This window comes from Peromyscus leucopus, chromosome 6 (genome assembly GCF_004664715.2).
Source record: "Peromyscus leucopus breed LL Stock chromosome 6, UCI_PerLeu_2.1, whole genome shotgun sequence".
Taxonomy (NCBI): domain Eukaryota; kingdom Metazoa; phylum Chordata; class Mammalia; order Rodentia; family Cricetidae; genus Peromyscus; species Peromyscus leucopus.
The window spans coordinates 78,747,762-78,767,808 of NC_051068.1; the positions used below are offsets into that span (position 1 = coordinate 78,747,762).

General features: G+C 41.5%; 1 protein-coding gene across 2 annotated transcripts in view; it reads right to left on the reverse strand.

Annotated features, from left to right (window-relative positions):
- Positions 1-243: 243 nt before the first annotated feature.
- Positions 244-20,047, reverse strand: part of Lrig2 (leucine rich repeats and immunoglobulin like domains 2) — a 61,144-nt gene continuing 41,340 nt past the window's right edge. The window contains exons 12-18 of one of the 2 annotated variants that reach the window (XM_028889915.2): positions 14,909-15,072; positions 12,370-12,690; positions 10,616-10,897; positions 9,178-9,627; positions 7,901-8,029; positions 6,648-6,935; positions 244-2,093 (exon numbers count right to left, since the gene is read on the reverse strand). In XM_028889915.2, coding sequence (XP_028745748.1) covers positions 1,876-2,093; positions 6,648-6,935; positions 7,901-8,029; positions 9,178-9,627; positions 10,616-10,897; positions 12,370-12,690; positions 14,909-15,072 — 1,852 coding nt within the window. In that variant the 3' untranslated portion in view covers positions 244-1,875. Of the gene's footprint in view, positions 2,094-6,647; positions 6,936-7,900; positions 8,051-9,177; positions 9,628-10,615; positions 10,898-12,369; positions 12,691-14,908; positions 15,073-20,047 lie in introns of both variants that reach the window. The other variant, XM_028889914.2, reaches the window with a different exon arrangement.

Genomic DNA, 20,047 nt, shown 5'->3' on the forward strand with positions numbered 1-20,047 from the left:
CTAGACAACAGTTCACAAAGGCAGCTCTTTACTGAAGTGGCACAATCCTCTTGGTTCCTGGAGGGAGCTGGAGAGCGGCTTAGAGCTGGTGAACAGCCTCTTCCCATCCGCAGGAGTCAGATAGACAGCTAGCGAGAGCAGCGCCAGGAAGGGGGCCGGGTTCTAATTCCTAGTCAGACCACTATAAACTAGAAGACAGCCCAAAAGGAAGAAAGCATCCAAAGAGATGATAAGACTATAATATTTGAAAGGTTCAAAGCGGAAATGAAGAAATCATGACAATTTAAATAGAAAAAAAGTTAAAAAAGCTAACAGCACTTTTATCTGAGGAAGAAAAATTAAAGATTAAAACAAGCATGGAAAAAAGTCAGAAATTCATCTTTCTGACAAAAAGCTAAGTGAGTTTGGAATTCTAAAAATATACAGTTACTTATAAATAGACACCTTTAAAAGTCCAGAGTCATCTAGCAGGAAGCTGGTATTACAAAGGACAGACTGAAAGCACATGACATTTCATTAGTGTTAACATTCTTTGTTTACATAAAGCTTTTTGCTACCAGAAATTCAAGAAAGTTTTTTGGCTTCAATAATAACTGGTATAAAGTAAGGACCACACTAAATCAGAGTACAGGAACTTCCGTGGGATCTACTCCCAAGAGCACACTTCCCTTCTTAATACGCTACATTCATGAAGGAGATTAAAAACAAAGTAAACATAAAAAAGAACAATCTTTGGTTTCCTTGTCATTAAAGTACTTTGCTGACAGAAGACAGTCCCCAAATAAGTAACCTTCTATGCTCACAGGGCTGCGACAAGGGTGCTGGGCTCTGGAAGAGCTAGACGTTTATGCTAGAACAAGATTATCACCTGGCACTTGTAAACAGATGGCAAGGGATTGGATGCATGGACCTTCAGGCATGAAGCAAACAGTTAATTACACCAAGACTGAGTTTGTGAGCACACAATCACTAAGTACCCCACCTCTCTACATGAAGCTTCGTAACAAATAGTCTTAGAGCTTTAAACAGAGTTTGTAGACCTCATTAAACTAAGTTATGTAAAATCTGTGATCTTGAGAAGTTGCTGCCCAGACAGTAACCAGATAGACATTATATATAATTTGGGCATATCAAAAGTATTTACACTGTAGCCAACACACAAGGTCAATGAGTAGAAAAATTATTTATAAATGCACATATATTTACAATGACATCCCTGGTTATAGGGACAAAACAAACATACCCCCCACACACACACCAAACACACACACACACACACACACACACGCACGCACGCACGCACGCACGCACGCGCATACACACACAAGAATACAAAAGCCTTTGCTCTGGTTCCAGTCAGCAAAACTTGGATTCTAGCTGAAGACCTTGAATATCAAAGCCTCAGCCTCCATTCTCTGTTCAACACCACAGGAGAATCCCAGTCGGAGTTAGGAGAGCTCAGAAGGTATCTCTGCTCCTAACTTGGAAGGCCAAGTAGAATGTCAAAGTAGTGATGCTTTCCCATGACCATTCTGAGGACCGGGCAATCCAGCAGGCTAAGCAGCAACAACACTCTTCATGATGGGCGGTGCACACCTGGGCACATCCCTGTGGGGCCATCTGGAGGGATGCTTGCCCATATCGTCTTCCCCAGGGCTGTGTACTCTCAACACGGTACACATTTCTGCGGTACATCTGTCAGCCACTAACTTTTCTTCAACGGGTGTAAGCCCAAACATCGGGGCTACTTTGGGGTGGTCAGATATAATTCGAAGCAAAGAGTAATGCAAGTGCTGACTTTGGGGGTTCTTCTCAACTCTGAGGTAGTAAATTAACTAACTTGAGTTTCTGCTCAGACTTCCTCCTGAATGGGCTTCATGTGCCTTCACTACCATCTTGAATGTTCCGAGTCCTACTAAAATCGAAAGTGTGGTCATGTAACCTGTGGCAGGACACAGGGGAAGAGCAGTTTGGATCCCTTTCTGCCAGGCCCTCATGTCGCTGAAGCTGTGGTGAGTCAAGGACAGGCTGCTGGGGAAAGGGAAGTAGGCCTAGTTCTCTGTTCATGTTCCACAGCGGCCGCTGGAATATTTCTAATAAGAAACAAGAAATACCATCAGTAACAACAGGAATTTCACAATTAATTCCCGAAAGCCTGATACCCTTTTAAAATGCACGTGGGTGTTTTGCCTACACATATGTTTGTGTGTCACATGTATGTCTGCCCAGAGGCCAGAAAATGGAACTGGATCTCCTGGAACTGAAGTTACCGATGATCATGGTGAGCTGCCATGTCGGTGCTGGGAACTGAACCCAGGTTCTAAGAGCAACAAATGCTCTTTATCCCTAAGCCATCTCTCCAGCCTTTTAACCCAATCCCCAAAAAGAAGTAAAAGCCAGGCGGTGGTGGCGCACACCTTTAATCCCAGCACTCGGGAGGCAAAGCCAGGCAGATCTCTGTGAGTTCGAGGCCAGCCTGGGCTACCAAGTGAGTTCCAGGACAGGCTCCAAAACTACACAGAGAAACTTTGTCTCAAAAAACCAAAAAAATAAAATAAAATAAAAAACCAAAAAAGAAAAAAGTAAAGTTGCCCAGCATCCTTGATGAGGACACTGAGATCACAACACCAACATTAAAAATAAAAACTGAAACCACAAACTACCAAATCTTTATATTCAACAGAACTAATAAGCTAATTTCTGAAATCATGTTGCTGTTTTTCACCTGTTATTTTAGTAGCTTTTCTGCTTTGAAAATTGTGTTGGCTAGTTTCATGTCAACTTGACACAGGCTGAAGTCATTTGAGGGAATCTTAATTAAGAAAATACCTCTGGAGCTGGAGAGATGGCTCAGAGGTTAAGAGCACTGGCTGCTCTTCCAGAGGTGCTGAGTTCAATTCCCAGTAACCACATGGTGGCTCACAACCATCTATAATGAGATCTGGTGCTCTCTTCTGAAATGCAAGCAGAACACTATAAAAATAAATCTTAAGGAAAAAACAATAAATAAATCTTGAGGGAAAAAAAAGCTGAGCCAGCTCTCCAGTGCCAACAACACACTTAAACAAAACAAAACCTCTTTAAGATGGGGCTGTAGGCAAGCCTATTCAGCATTTTCTTAATTAGTGATGGATGGGGGTGGACCCCAGACCACCCAGACTATCATTGTAGATGATGCCATCCCTTTAGTAGTGGTCCTGGGTTCTATAACAAAAAAGCAGGCTGTGGGGCTGGAGAAATGGCTCAGCAGTTAAGAGCACTGGCTGCTGCTCAGAGGACCCAGAGTTCTCAGTACCCACATGGCAGCTCACAACTGTCTGTAACTCCAGTTCCAGGGGATCTGACACCTTCATACCAATGCACATAAAAATAAAGTTAAATAGATTTTTTTTTAAGCAGACTAATGTAGAATATTTTGATCACACTCTGACATTCCCGAGACTGCCCGATAAAGTTATACCTTGAATCAGGGGGCCGAGTCAGTGACTAGCTAACAGAATTGGCCATAGAGAAGGCATCAATTTGGATAGAGAAGATGCACATGAAGGAAAGGGTAGGGACTGGAATTTGAGCTCTCTTGGTTCTGGGATGAGGGAAGAGACATGTCTCTGGCAGTGTCTCTAGCCAAAAAGCAAGGTCAGCTGGTTGCTACTCAGCATCTCTGGCTAGCAGGTTTTCATCCCAGCCTTTGACTTCTGAGTCTTTTTAATAAATAGAGTGATAGAGACTTAACCATGGCCATAGGACTGGAAGCCCCACCACAGCCTGAGTGGCTTCTGGGTGCTGACTGAGGGGCTGTGTGGTGGCAGAGGATAAAATATGAGTAGATTCCTGTGCAGCCACTAAGACTACAAAATCAGGCTGAACAAGCCACAAGGAACAAGCCAGGAAATAGTATTCTCCATGGCCTCTGCATCAGTTCCTGCCTCCAGGTTCCCTGCCCTGCTTCGAGTTCTTGCCCTCACTGCTTTTGATGAACTGGTATATGCAACTGTAAGCGGAAGAAACCCTTTTCTCACCAAGCTGGCTTTGGTCGTGGTGTTTCATCACAGCAATAAAAACCCTGAGACAAAAATACAGTTCAAAATTCTAGACACACGGAAAAGGAATATTGTAATGACAGTTCCATGACACACAGATAATAGTCATTAATTCAGTGGAGCTGTCACTTCTGTAGATATATTTTAAATTTTTATTTTATATGTATGGATGTTCTGCCAGTGTGTCTGTGCACCACATGTGCCTGGTGCCTGTGGAAGTCAGAGGAGGGCATCAGATCTCGTGGAAGTGGAGTTACAGGCAGTAGTGAGTCACCATATGGGTGCCGGGAACTGAACCTGGGTCCTCTGGAAGAGTGGCCAGTGCTGTTAACCAGTGAGCCACCTCTAGTCCAGTGATTCTCAACCTGTGGGTTGCACCCCTTTGGAGGTCGAATAACAGCCTGCATATCAGATATTTACATGTGATTCATAACAGTACCAAAATTAATTATTAATTAATTATGAAGGAGCAACGAAATAATTATGGTTGGGTGTCACCACAACATAAAGGGTCACAGCATTAGGAAGGTTGAGAACCAGTGCTCTAGCCCCTCTTTAAAGACATTTTAAAAGCTGAATGTGGGCCTACTGTATGGCTCAGCTGTTAAAGAAGCTTGCCACACAAGCTATGGACTTGTGTTCAAACCCCAGAATCCACAGAAAAGTAGGCAGGAACTGACTCCACAAATCTGTCTTCTGACCTTGGTATGCACTCTGTGGGACATCCCTCCAATACACTCAAGTAAGTCATAGAAGTTAAAGGATAGGATGGAAGTATACAGTCCCAGCCCTCAGGAGGCAGAGGCAGGATTGCCACAAAACTGAGACTAGCCTGGTCTACATTGCATATTCTAAGCCAGCCAGGGCTCCTTAACAAAATCTTGTCTCAAAAAGCCAAAGAAAAAGAGTTTTAAAAATAACCATTCTCAGCCGGGCATTGGTGGCGCACGCCTTTAATCCCAGCACTCGGGAGGCAGAGGCAGGCGGATCTCTGTGAGTTCGAGCCTGAGCTACAGAACGAGTTCTAGGACATCCAAGGCTACACAGAGAAACCCTGTCTGGAAAAAAACCAAAAACAGAAAAAAGAAAAAAGAAGAAAAGAAACAAATAGCAAACTAATGTAACTCTTAGTAAATCGGATTATCTGTACTTTGGTTTCAAAAATGTGCATTTCTGAACCAGGTGTGGTGATGCACACCTGTAGCCAAAGCACTGAAAAAATAGAGGTAGAAGGATGATACGTGTGTATACACACACAGCACATGACATATTTTGGGAAAAGTTAGTCTAACATTCTGGAAACACCCATAAATGAAAGCAAAATTAACCTAGAATGTAAACTAGTGCAGAATTCTCAAAATTCACTATGCATGTGGGGGCTGAGGAAATGGCTCAGTGGGTAAGAGGGCTTGTTGTGAAAGCAAGAAGACCTGAGTTCAAATTCCCAGCACTCATAAAAAGCCGGGCGAGGTCATGTATGACTAACTCCAGCAGAGAGAAGCAGTGACAACAGAATCCCAGGACCTTGCTGGCCAGTCAGCCTGGCTTAAACAGCAATCTCCAGGTTTACAAAAGTGACCCTGTCTCAAAAACTAGGCTCAAAAGCAATGGAGGATGACTCTATAGACATTCTCCTTTAGTCTCCCCATGCATGTGTCTCAACGTACATGAATGCATACAGTTACACACAAAACAAAAACAATTTAATACAAGCCACGTGAGGTGGTTCATGCCCATAATCCTGGCATGTGCCTGTTACCTCAGCACTTGAGAGGCAAGGCAGGAGAATTAAGTGTTGGATTTGAGCATGACACCATCACACACACAAAAAACAAATAACAAGGCATATAAGTAATCTTTGGACCTTATTAAACTTTGAATTCAGATTCACTAGGTCTAACACAACTGCATGTCTAACAAGTTCTAAGGTAATGCTAAGGGATGCTAGGACACCCTGTGTGGAATTAATTAGGATACCCTAGGCAAAGAATGGACAATCCAAGGCAGTCTCATCTGTACAATCTCTGTACTTAAAACAGATTCAAATGAAGACTTCCCACAGGTTAAAAGAGGTTTCGTACTTTAATTCTTTCAAGACACTGAACGTAAAGCTAAGAGACTATCTTCAATGACAGTGCTATTCTCTGACCTCTTGAGAAATCTTTAGAACTGGTCTCTTACAGAGCACATCTTCAGTCTCATGTTAGATCATTTACTGCTGCCAGAACCGTCCCTGGAAGCAACACCTTTGTCTGTGACCCTGCAATTTTTGCCCTGTGTCCCATTCCCCATGTTCTTCCTCTGAGAGGAAGTGACGGCTGATTGGTCCAGAAAGAGCTTTGTTTTGCTGACATGGGCGATATGATGCCAAGATGGCTTGCCCGACAGAAGAACAACCAAACAAAACATTTTAGGTTTCTCATGCCATATGTTTAGCCCTTCAAATCTCCACTATTTAAATGAAGATAAGTAAAGACCTCTAGTTGACACTAGTTAACAATGGCAATTACTCTAGTATACTAATTTGTTTGTTTCCCGTGAAATGAGTGTGCTACCGATACAACAGAAAGGCAGGTCAGGGAAAGTGAAATCCAAAGCTCCTGTTACCACTGCTCATCTGTGAGAAGGGAAGCTTCTCATTCATCCTCTCATGGTTGGTGGGAAAGGTAGACAGCTCTCTCTCTGCTGATGGTATCAGACTCTCCAGAGTAGTAGCATCTTGGGGAGGATTTGACAAAAATGTCTCTTTGGGCATCTGAACCATGAGGCTGGACAGGGTCTGGTCTAAAACATCCTCCTCAGCAATATAGGTGTACGGACAGTATTCTCGGGTCCTTGAGTAGATGTTGGCATTGTCATAACAATCTGAACAGATCACCCGGGTACTGGTGCCACCTAATAACAACATGGGAAAGAACCCAAATGCTTTTCTGTTAAGGCATAACTTTGTCACGATCAACTTTCTTCAACAGTTGTAGCATTTACTGTACACTTACTTTATAAAACAGGTGAAATTTCAAGGTCTTTATGCAATTAACTCATTTTTTTCCCCTCACAACATCCCTATGAAGCAGATAGAATTCTCATCTCCACTTTATAGAGAAAGCTGAAGTGGAAACCTAGGCACTCTGGCTTCAGAGCCCATACTCTTGAATTCTAATGTTAAACCTCTGTCTCTGTCTAGCCTGGAGAGATTAAACTCCAACCACGGGATCCAAGACAGGTCTGGACCTCTGCTCTGAAATACAACTTGGCTTGAGCAATTGAAAGCATATAAGCTCATGTTACTTCTATGAGTCAAGAAGTTAAGCAGCAGGAGCTGCTCACACGATCCCTAGCCAGATCCACCTCCTGTGTCTGTCACTTTCTACAGAAGTGAGGTTGGGAGGAGGGAAGGGCAAGAAGAGGTTCTAGTCACTTTACTACGGGACATTTTATAGCTCTCTGAAGTTCTCCATTATAGGCTGAGAGTCATTTTGCCCTTTAACTTTATTAAGTATCTACTTGTCAGAAGGAGAACCAAATGCCCTCTGGATGTTATCTAAAGGATGCTCATCTCTAAAAGGGCAAGAAACACTTGAAAAGAGTTTCTAGAACATCCTCTTTTTGCAATGACAAAGATCCAGGAGGCTCAGCCATGTCCTTCAATCCCTGTTTAAGGGTAATGTGTTTCTTTTTGTAAGATGGCCTTCTTCTCTGGTTAAGACTTTATAGTCAATTTCATTCCATTTTGTATGAAGTTAAATGTTCTAAATATTTTATCTTAAAATCTTGCTTCAGGCTAATGGGAAAACTATACACTGAACAATAAACCCAGCGGAACAGGCTGAAGTTGTAACTATGAACCGCAAAGTGCCTACCGTCGGTGCCCTTGTGTACGTATCCGTTGGCAGGAGGCATAAGCTGCTGATGACTGCCGGCCTCAGAGTTGCTGTAGCCTTCCTGCGGTTCAGACAGTGTTCCTTGGGAAGACAGATAGCTGGGAATGTCTGCAGGCAAATTAAGTTCCTCTGTAAAGAGACATCTGTAACTCTCAAACTCAGGCAGTCGAAGTCAACATTCAGAAGGCAATTTTGTAAGTGTGCTCCACTTTGACACTGGTCTGGAAAATGGTATGGACTTGGGACCCCAACAGCTCTTCATACTTCCCTTAGTATATATGTATGTGTGTGTGTGTATGTGTGTGTGTGTGTGTGTGTGTGTGTGTGTGTGTGTGTGTGTGTGTGTATATATATATATATATATATATATATTTAACTAAAGTTCTTCTCAAGAGTTTCATTTTAGAAGTGTGACTTGGTGCAGCAGTGGTAAAGTGCTTGCCTAACATGTACAGGCTGTAGGTTCACTCCCACAATTACTAGTAGAGGGCTGGGGGTGAGGAGTTATCAAAAGAAAAAACACTGAAGATTAAAATCTTACCTATAGCTACACTTTCATAATCTCTCTACCTGGATCCCTTCTCTTGCAGATCCTGGGGTGAGTGGGGTAAAAGACCTACTCACTCACAAGGAAGGATTCAACTCTCCCCTAAAACAAATTATGGCAGGAATGAACCTTAGGCTCTAAGGAAAGAAAGTGCAAAAACAAAACAAAATATAACTCAGCTAGGCATGGTTCACCACACCTGTAATCCCAGCACACAGGAGATGGAGACAGAGGATCACTGCAAACTCAAGGCCAGTTTGTGAGTTCCAGGCCAGCCAGGGCCATCCACTGAGCTCCTCTCAAAAGAAAAGAACAAACTGGGCATGTGGTACATGCCTTTAATCCCAGCACTCCGGAGGCAGAGTTTAAGGCCAGGTTGGTCTAGAGAACAAGTGCTGACAGCCAGGGCTACACAAAGAAACCCCATCTCAAAAATCCAAAAAACAAACAAACAAAACCTCCACAAGAACAAGAAAATGTATCTGTAATACAATTCTAAGAGCTAAATTTAGGGGGAAGTATATATAGTATATACAAATTTTTAAAACTATTTCCCCAAATAGGTTATCTCAAGGAAGCTGAGTATTTTATCAGAAGAACTTCCTTACATCTCTTATCAAGTAATCAATCACAACTCTCCCAGCTTCTTATTTTTTACTAAATCCTACATTCCTAAGAATATGCCATGCATCATCTGGGTCCCACTTACCTGTATTTGTGATACTATAGTCTTCATTTTTCCTTCTCATGTGGTAGATTACAATGACCCAGATCAAAGAAGTGCCCACCACACAGCAGACCACCACAATGATGACAATGCCAACTGTGGTCCAACCATCATCCTCATGTCCAATGCTATTCTGAGAAGAGTCACAATTGGAGGATGAAATGACGTTTAAGTAAATATGTCCCCGCTCTGTCCCAAGAGTGTTAGACATAATGCAGGTATATTTCCCAGCATCTTCTAAGCCAGCATCTACAATGATGAGAAGCTGATTGGCTGCAGCAAAGAAGTGTCGTTCTGTTACTAAGAGTGGTCCATCGTCTTTGGTCCAGTTGAGGCGAGGAGCAGGACTCCCTCCAGCTATGCACTGCAACACTGCCGTTTCGCCTCGGGTGACAGTCTTGTCCTCCAGAGGTCTAATAAATGACGGTGTCTCTATAGGAGGTTAAAAACACTAAGTTAGGAAATTGATCTCCTAAATCCTATAGAACTAAGACTATTAAGAGTATGATGGCCGGGCGGTGGTGGCGCACGCCTTTAATCCCAGCACTCAGGAGGCAGAGGCAGGAGGATCTCTGTGAGTTCGAGGCCAGCCTGATCTACAGAGTGAGTTCCAGGACAGGCACCAAAGCTACACAGAGAAACCCTGTCTCTGGGTAATAAAAATCTAAATATGAACTGGTTGTAGTGATGCATGGCTGTAAATCCATCTACTTGACTTAGGAGGCCAAAGCAAAAGGATTACAAGTCTATAGCCATCTCAGCAACTCAGTAAGACCTATCTCAAAAAGAAAGTAAAGCCAGTCATTAGTGCTAGGGGTTTCTGCTGTTTCTGAGGCAGGTTCTCAACTATATAACCCAAGCTGACCTAGAACTCTTGATTCTTCTGCCTCAGCCCCCACATTAACACACTTCTTTTGAATAAAGGTTTTTGACAGTCAGGTCAGAGTGGCTCATCTGTAACACATAATAAATTCTCCAGGGTTATAGAGTTCTCCTGGGTTATAGAATGGTGAGGAGGAAGAGGGAAAGGAGGAGGAGACAACCCCACAAAACTCTAGTATCTAAGAAAACAGAGACCTGAACAGCTTAATTTGCCTTGGATTCGTGTTACATAAAAAAACATGTTTTAACCAGATGGCAGTGGTGTACACCATTAATCCTAGCATTTGAGAGATAGAAGGAAGCAGATCTCTGTGAGTTCTGGACCAGCCTGGTCTACAGAGTGAGTTCCAGGAGAGCTAGGGCTACACAGAGAAACACTGTCTCAAAAAACAAAAACAAAAAAGAAAAGAACAACAACAAAAAGAACTAAAAAAAAAAAATTCACACCAAACACTCCAAATCGTTTTTGTTGCCTTTCAAGGCCTGAGCAGCTCACAGAGGCTCCAGGAGAACAGCGGTCCTAACCCAGTAAGCGTACCTAACACAATGAGGGAGGCATTCGCTGAGAGGCCTCCAGCTATGTTCTGTGCCATGCAGCTGTAGATTCCCATGTCTTCTATCTTAACGTTGGCAATGAAGAAGACATCATCCTCAGGCATGACATGCATTCGTCTTTCTCGGGCTGCAGGAAAGTCAGTACCACCGTCTTTCTGCCAGGAAATCTGAGGTGCAGGGTGCCCCTCTGCCGCACATTCTAATCTGGCCATGGCACCAGTGCGAATAGTTAGATCCATCGGAGTTTTCAGAAAAGAGGGCATCTCTGTTCCAAAAAAAAATTACAGAGAAAGTAGGCAAAAGGAAAGCATGCACAAGCAGACAAATCTACTAATCTACAGGCGAAATCCAGATGTAAAATGCTCCACTTCTTTGAAAAGCCATATTCTCTGGACTGACAAGGAACCCAGCTTCTGAAAGCATCTTTTTCACCAGCACTTCAGCATGTGGAGCATGTAGGTAACACAGTATTTCTAGAGTACACGCCATGCCTATCTGACCATGCTGACAGGAAGAAGTCAGAAAGCCAAAATCTCTCCTGAACCCAGATTAGCACTTGATGTTTAATATCACTCTTCCACTTGGAAAGTTAAGTGAGGCTTCCCAATCCAACACCAACAGGGGTCAAGAGAACCATAGGTTTTTTCGTTTTGTTTTCATTATGCTTTTAAAAATGGCATTGAAGCAGTCCCCTCAGCTCAAAAAAAAAAAAAAAATGGCATTGAAGAAACACAGGAGTTGGGTACAGAGCTGGGGAGTTGGCTCAGTAGTTAAGAGCACTTACTGCTCTTGCAGGACTCAGGTTCAATTCCTAGCACCCACATGGCAGCTCACAACTGTCTGTTACTTTAGGAGATCCAATGATGTCTTCAGGCCTTCATGGCCACCAGGCATGCATGTGGTACAGACATACATGAAGGCAAACCACTCACACATAAAATAATAAAATAAAATCTAAAAACAAAAATAAAAAAAGGCTAGAAATTAAATAAAGAACAGGAACAGGGCACAAGTAAATCTTTTGGTTGCTCACAGCCTAAAACACTGTAGTTACTCAAACTTTTTTATAACATAGGAGGGGTTTCTTTTCAAAATGATTCTGGCCCTATCTGGAGAACTATAGAGACCTGGGAGATGTCCAAAACACTCTCAACAGTTAGAGGACACAGTGAACATGTTAGAAAAAAATCCATAGTTTTCAAAGAATTATGGTTTTGGAAAGAAAATTCAGACCATTAAAAGAATGCCTTCAAGAGGAACAGAAATGGCTGGGTGGTGGTGGCGCACGCCTTTAATCCCAGCACTCGGGAGACAGAGGTAGGCGGATCTCTGTGAGTTTGAGGCCAACCTGGGCTACAAAGTGAGTTCCAGGAAAGGAGCAAAACTACAGAGAAACCCTGTTTCGGAAAAAAAGAGAGAAAGAGAGAAACAGAAATGGAAGAAAAGCATCTCCTAGGACAAAGAATGTAGGACAGTAGGTATAGGTGGGTAATCCAAAAGTCCACCCCTTCCATATACCACAACCAAGAGATAACAACACTAAGAGCTCCCTCCAAATGTGGGGCATGACCTAATTTTCTTGGTCAAGTGACTTATAATTCAGATATAAAAAGTACTTCAAGTACTTTTGCCCATCAGCATGGCCAGATAGGCCAGATAGTCATGGCATATGTTCTAGAAATATATAAATAAGCAAAAAAGTAAGTATTTCAAAAGTCAAGTAGTACAATTCCTTACCATTCACAGTCAGTTTGGCTTTCTGCGAATAATTAGAGCCAAAGTGATTAGTAACAATACACTGGTATTTCCCTTCATCTGTGAAGTTCACATTGAAGAGGTGTAAGACACTAGTATATTCCAGAGCTTCTCCAGCCTGCTGCCGATAACGAACAAAATTCTCGATATCCACATCATACAAGATTTCACTGTCCTTGCGCCACACAGTGGACATGGGTGAATCACTGCTGCTTACCGCAGTGCACGTCAGAGTCACATTAACACCTCTTAGAGCAACTGTGCTTTCAGGATGTGTCCTTAGCTGAGGCTTCAGAAAATCATCTAAAAGGAATAAATGCAATAGTGGCCAAGTCAGTTACTTATTTTTACTTCAGATTCAATTTAATACAAATATTGTAAAACCGTAAGCTTCATTCACAGGGGTTTAAGACTGAAGGATACTATAAAGAGCCTAATTCCTTGTTGTTGGTTTCTTGTTTGTTTTGTTTTTAATAATTTATTTATTTTTTATTTTATTTGCATTGGTGTTTTGCCTGCATGTATGTCTGTGTGAAGGTGTCCGATTTTGGAGTTACAGCCAGTTGTGAGCTGCCATGTGGATACTGGGAACTGAACCAGGATCTCTGGAAGAGCAGTCAGTGCTCTCAACCACTGAGCCATCTCTCCAGCATCATCCAATCCCTTGTTTAAAGGTGAAGAAAATGAACTCCAGTTAAACATTTGTTCAAGGCATTAGGCAGTGGCAGAAGGTAGACTAGAAGTCAGGTTCTGGATGTCAGCACTAGCATTCTTCCTACATCCATCCCTGAGGACTCTTAGATGCTTACCATGCATTTCCTAAGCATTACCAATGGATGTGAAGAGGTGGAGAGAAAGAAACCTTAGAGAAGAATTTCAAGGTAAGTTCTAATTCTACCATACCATGTATATACACACATAATGATATTTATGTCCTATATATAACAATACATATACAAAATGTTTATAATAACCATTATCCTTTCTGTATAATACAGAAAATGGGAATATAAACTCTTTTTCATGGAGACTACTAATAAATGCATGACTTGAAAGTACTTTGTACATAGTTTCAACATTAAAATAGTCAAGAATTCAAACAGGATAAATGCACAAGTGAAAACTAGTTTAGGACTGGTGAGTGCACTATGGATTCATAAATAACAACATTATGGATTCAGAGAGGCTGCTATAGAAATCCTGAACCAGCATCTTTACTAAGTAACATGCCATTGTACCTTAAAGGGTGTAACTGGAATTGTATAAAAAATAAGTATGAGGCAGAGTGCACACACCCTTAATCTCATCACTTGGGAAGCAGAGACAGGCAGATGTCTGAGTTCCAGGCCAACCTGGTCTGGTCTGCACAGTGAATTCTAGACCAGCCAGGGCCACACAGTGAGACCTTGTCTCAAAACATGTAATATGCCTTACATTTAAAGCTAAGTAAAAGTCAAAGGGGAATGTGGAGCAGTGTAAGCAGAATTCAGTTCATTGGAAAGAAGATTTAATTACAAAAGAAAACTTCCCAAGTTGAGAAAGAAAAAAAAATAGATTTATTTTTGAAACCATAAATGTTATATTCAGGACATCCTGTTTATGACTATCTACTGTCTTAAAGATATGCTGCCACGTTGAGTCCTAAGAAATTCCAGAAAGGGGCACAACAGAGCTAACAACCTGCAACTCCAGTTCCAGAGGATCTGACACCCTCTTATGGTCTCCTGGGCACTGCACACACATAGTACACAGGCATGCATGCATGCAAAACACCTATACACATAAAATAAAGATAAATTAATTTCTTTTAAAGAAAAGAAATTGCATCTGGGCCAGTGAAATGTCTCAGTGGGCAAAGGAGTTTGCCATCAAGCCTACTGATATGAACTTGCTCCCTGAACAAGCCCCATGGTGGAAAGAGAGGACGACAATCCCAAGTGGTCTATTCTTTTACCAAGAAACTACATCCAAAAAATGACATTGGTGATTATAAAGACACACTGTTATACACTTATAACATTGCTGATGGCCCTATAAAGTAATGCCTTTTCAAAATTGTTCTTGATGGTTCTTTTCAAAATCTACTAAAAGTCTTCATATGAAAAAAAATACAAATTAATTCAGAAATCTTACTTATGAAGTTAATCCTAAAGTTAATAATCCTGAAGTTTTATCCTAAAGTTAATAATTGCCCTCAAATTAAAGCCAACATTCACACTCCCATTAAAGCCAATGAGAAGGGACCACTGAGAGGGTCCTTGCATTAAAAAAAAAACAAGAACAGTGAGGAAAACAATTGTTTATGAAACACTAAGTCAAAGAACACAAAATGTAGCCTGCATCTGTGAAAGTAATCACTGAGACATGGCTTGGAGAGCTACACCACAGGGACATAAGATGGACTGTCAAAAGCCATTTGGGGTGGGTTTTTGTTTGTTTTGTTTTGCTTTTGTTCATTCCCTTTATTTTGTTGTTACAATAGTTAACAGAAATTTAAAAATTTGAAAACAGAAATACAAACCACAGACAAAATCTTTCAGGTCCACATTCAGGATGCTTTGCCCAGCTAACCATTCAGGATGTGCACAGCTTACATTCACAGAATGATGAAAGTTGTTATCCACCAGCCACTGAAGTAGCCACTTCAAATGACAATCACAGAGCAAACTGCTTGTGTTCAGAACACTGCAGAAAGAAAACAAAGAAAAGAACCTTTCATTTTAGCTTTAGTCTAGTTTCTTCTGTATAACTTTGCTACACATTTATGCATTTCTTATCAAAAAAGTTTATCAATTGTAAGAAAACAAACTCAGTTAGCCTTAGTAATATGTCAGTGTTATGAAAAACTTCAAAAAAGAATGAGGGACAAGAGAGCCATTTTTAGATTAAAGACAAGTAAAGAGCCACTGCAATAGCATGAAATGCATACAAGCATGCATGTTTGTTTGTTCTGAGAGAGTTACTATACTACCCAGACTGGCCTCAAACTTACAATCTCAGATATACACCATGACACCCACCGACACATGATTCTTGTTTGGGGTTGGGAGTTCTAAACAGGGAGGGATATACATGTGTGTATATTGTAGTATGTGTATACACATGTGTATGCTGTCTGCTGGAGACGGGGACTCAGATAGTCCAGGATGGCTTTGAGCTCACTGTGCAGTCAAGGATGACCTGGAACTTCTAGTCCTTTTGCTTCCACCTCCCAAGTGCTGAGACTACAGCTGTGTAACACCACATCTGGCTTAACACGGTGCTGGGGATGAAACCCAGAGGTTTTCAGGCATGTTAGGAAGCACTTTACCAACTAAGCTGCATCTCCAACCAGGGTGATATTTCTGAAACTGGAAAAATTTGAAGATGAGCAATCTACTAGATACTATAATTTTATAAATGTTAATTGCATTGAGTATGAAAATGATATTGTAGCTATGTAAAAATGCCTGTTCTTAGGAAATACATGCCAAGCTACTCAGGAATGAAGTATCATGATGCCTATAATTTTTATCTTAATGTATATGAACATTTTTCCTGTGTGTATGCATATGTACTGTGTGTGTGCCTGGTGCTTGAGGAGGTTTGAAGAAGGTATCAGATCCCCTGAAACTGGAGAAACAGATAGTTGTGAGCTATCATGTGGGTGCTGAGAACCAAACCTGAGTTCTCTGCAAAACCAAAAAGTGTTCTTAACCCCTGAGCCAAGTCTACAGTCCCTCAATGTGTCTCCTCAGCTTTTAAACGTCCTGCAAACAACAAAAGACTTTTACATGTACAATGTATACGTAAAAACTATGTATGTGTAGAGAGTACAGAAGTGAGAGTGAGAAAAGAAAGAGGGGACTGAGTAAGTTTGTCAGAAGGTTAATAACGAGGACATCCAGGTGGAAGGTGTATGGACAGTCATGGACCATCCTTGTATTCCTGAGGTTTAAAATCTTGAAACATTGTGGGCAAAGGCTAATCACCAATTTTGAAGCACTGAAAGAGCTTTATTGTGGGAAGTATATTGTTATTTTCAAATTATTTCATCAAGACTGAAAGCACTTCAGCCCTCTGGCAATGTATACTTTGACTCAGAGTAAGAGCAACTTTAAAAAAAAAAAGTGATCTATAAGACAGATCCCATTGAAGAATCAGTGCTTTTCTCTCCATGATCCTTTGGCAGAGCAAGCAAACAATTTGGGGAACACTACAACTTATTCTTTGTGTACGACTGAAATGCTCTATTCTTAACCTGATGGGAAGGGAGGTCGTGCCACAGTGCATGTATGGAGGTTCTCTCCTTCCACCGATCTGGGAATCTAACTCAGGTCATCAGCCTGGGAGCCTAGAATGTGCTTTTACCTCTTAACCCACCTACCCAGCCCTTAAAATACTTTTAAGTCTGCACTTATTACAACTTCTATGCTTTTTGGTATTCCTCCTCACACTTTGCCTAAGTACTTTGAGGCTCATGAGAGAGTTACATATAAATTAAAAGAAAATTTTTATTAATACTTTATTATGTAGTATTCATACACTTTGGAGAAAATGACATGGGGTATGTGTGTACTGTTGGGCTCTTGTAGGCACAGTGTGTGAGGGGTAGAAAGCAAAAGAAAGAAAAGTAAAGGAAACCACTATGAGTTAAATAGTGTATGTGCGCAGTCGCAGTGCTAAAGGCTATTGAAATCTTATGAATTAAATACTCAGCAGCTCAAATTGGCCTTGAATTGAGGTAGTCCTCATGCCTCAGCCCCCCAGTTGCTAAGATTATAGGCCTGAGTCACCACCCTTGCCTGTAAGAGGTTTTCTTTTTTTAAAGGGAGTGAGAGGTAATGTAACTATTATAATTTCAAAACACACACACACACACACATATATATACATATATATACATATATACACATATATACACATATATACACATATATATATAACTTGAGGTAAGCATTGTCCGTGTCATGGTGTCTTTTCACAGCAATAAAAACTCCAATTAAGACAGGGGCCCCATATAAAAAGGGCTCAGGACGTCAGAAGCTCATTCTTGCTTTTTGAGTGCATGCCTACTCTCTCTGCCATCTGAGGAAGAGGGGAAGAGGCCACCTACAAGCCAGGAAGAGAACTGGGACAGTGGCATAATCTTCTGGTATCATGATTTTGGACGTCCCAGCCTCAATAACTAAAATAACCTTTTGTTTAAAAAAAAAAAAGGGGGGGGGAGGCTCAGGCAGCTGTCAAGAGTGGGTAAAGATACTTGCTATGAAAGCCTGGTGACTTGAGTTTGATCCCAGAACCCATATATAAAGGTAGAAGGAGAGAACAGAATCTACAAAGTGTCCCAGACCTCCACACTATGCCACAGCATACAAGGCTTTCCCTCCCCACACACACATCAAGTATACAGCATAAAATTTTTTTAAAAAATCATAAAGACTAGGGATAGATCAGTGCTACAGCACTTGAATGGCTCTGGGTTTGAATCTAGCATTACAAGAGAAAAGAAATTTCCAAAGAGTTATCTAAGTGATCCCAAAGCTAATCTGAAGTCAGAAAGAGTTTATATAAATTTATTTTGAGAAATCTGTGAAAAAGAAAACAAGGTTTGAACACCTGACTACATAGGATCACATAAAACTAAAACAATCCCTACCTATTTAGCCACAATGAAGGATTTTAAAGGCTACAGAACTTCAGTTTATAGTTGTGGTTTGGGGAGGGGTGGTGCATGTTCCTGTTCATGTGGGTATGTAAGTGTGTATGCATGCACTGGAACTGCACTTTATGAATTAAAAATCTCCCTAGCCCCATACAACTCTTTTGAAGTTAGCTCCTTTAATATCAAAAAGACTTGGTTTTCTTCAATCAAAAACCTGGTAAAGTCAAGGAACCCAAAGAATCAGGAGCTTAATAAGGAGGATCAGGAGTTTAAGGCCAGCCTGCTCAATTATAGTAAAGCACCGTGTTTTAAAAACATATATAAAATAAAATAAAAAGAGGGCTGGAGGTGTAGCTGGATCAGTGCTAAGGAATATACTTAGCATTGACAAGATCCTACATTCTATCTATCCTGAAGGTAGAAGGAAAAGACAGATGGGGAACAGTCAGGGACAGATGGCCCTTGGATAACCTTATTTTATGAAAGAAAACATATTTTAACAGTACAGAGGACAACGATTAATATTAATGTTTTCTCAAAACTCTTAGAACAAATTGATTCCATTTAGCCAGCTTGACCACATCAAATTCTTCCCAACTTCCTAATATCTATTCGATTTTTTTTTTTTTTTTTTTTTGGTCTCCATTTTCATTCTGCAGCAACTCCATGCTAACACAAAATTACTTTCTCCTCAACTTTACAAATATATCTTTGGGGGCCAGTGAGATGCTCAATGGTTAAAGGTACCTGCTGCCAAGCTTGATGACTTGAGTTTAACCCGCAGGGTAGCAGGAGAGACCCTGTATGCAGTGAACACACAAACCTGAGTAGAAACCCAGATAGAGCAAAACTGTCTGCATCACGGAGAAATGGATTAGATCTACATAAACAGCCTGGACATGAGTGGGGGTAATGAAGGGCAAGGGTCGAGGGAAAGAGAGCTTGGGGGAGCGGAAGATCCCAGCTGGATCAAGAACAGAGAGGGAGAACAAGGAATAGGAGACCATGGTAAATGAAGACCACATGAGAATAGGAAGAAGCAAAGTGCTAGAGAGGCCCACAGAAATCCACAAAGATACCCTCACAATAGACTGCTGGCAATGGTCGAGAGACAGCCCAAACTGACCTACTCTGGTGATGGGATGGCCAAACACCCTAATTGTCGTGCTAGAAACCCCATCTAAGGACTGAGGGATCTGGCTAAGCCCTGGGTGGAGCTCCGGGAGTCTAATTAGCAAGAAAGAGGAGGGTTTATATGAGCGAGAATTGTTGAAACCAAGGTTGGATAAAGCATAGGGACAAATAGCCAAACGAATGGAAACACATGAACTATGAACCAATGGCTGAGGGGCCCCCAACTGGATTAGGCCCTCTGCATGGGTGAGACAGTTGATTGGCTTGATCTGTTTGGGAGGCATCCAGGCAGTGGGACCAGGTCCTGTGCTCATTGCATGAGTTGGCTGTTTGAAACCTGGGGCTTTATGCAGGGTCGCTTGGCTTGGCCTGGGAGGAGGGGACTGGACCTGCCTGGTCTGAGTCTACCAGGTTGATCTCAGTCCTAGGCTTTGCCCTGGAGGAGGTGGGAATGGGGGGTGGGCTGGGGGGAAGAGGAGAGGGGCGGGAGGGGGAAGAACAAGGGTTTCCGTGGCTGATATGTAGAACTGAATTGTATTGTAAAATAAAATAAAATTTTAAAAAAAAGAATAATAAGACAAGGGGCCATGTAACTGTCCCTATGTCAGCTTATGCTAAATATTTAAAAAAAAAAACTGTCTGCATCACAGTCAATACTGACAATTCTGAAAAGAAAGCTGTTTTTATCAAGCCAACAATAGTAGACTAATCTTTCATACACAGCTTATCCAAGCCATAAATGTTTAAAAGTACATGGGTTAATTCTATGTTTCTGAGAGTTACATAAGTGCCTGTTCTTTTTTTCTTGTTTTTTTGTTGTTGTTTTGTTTTTTGGGTTTTTTGTTTGTTTGTTTGGCTTTTTGAGACGGTTTCTCTGTGTGG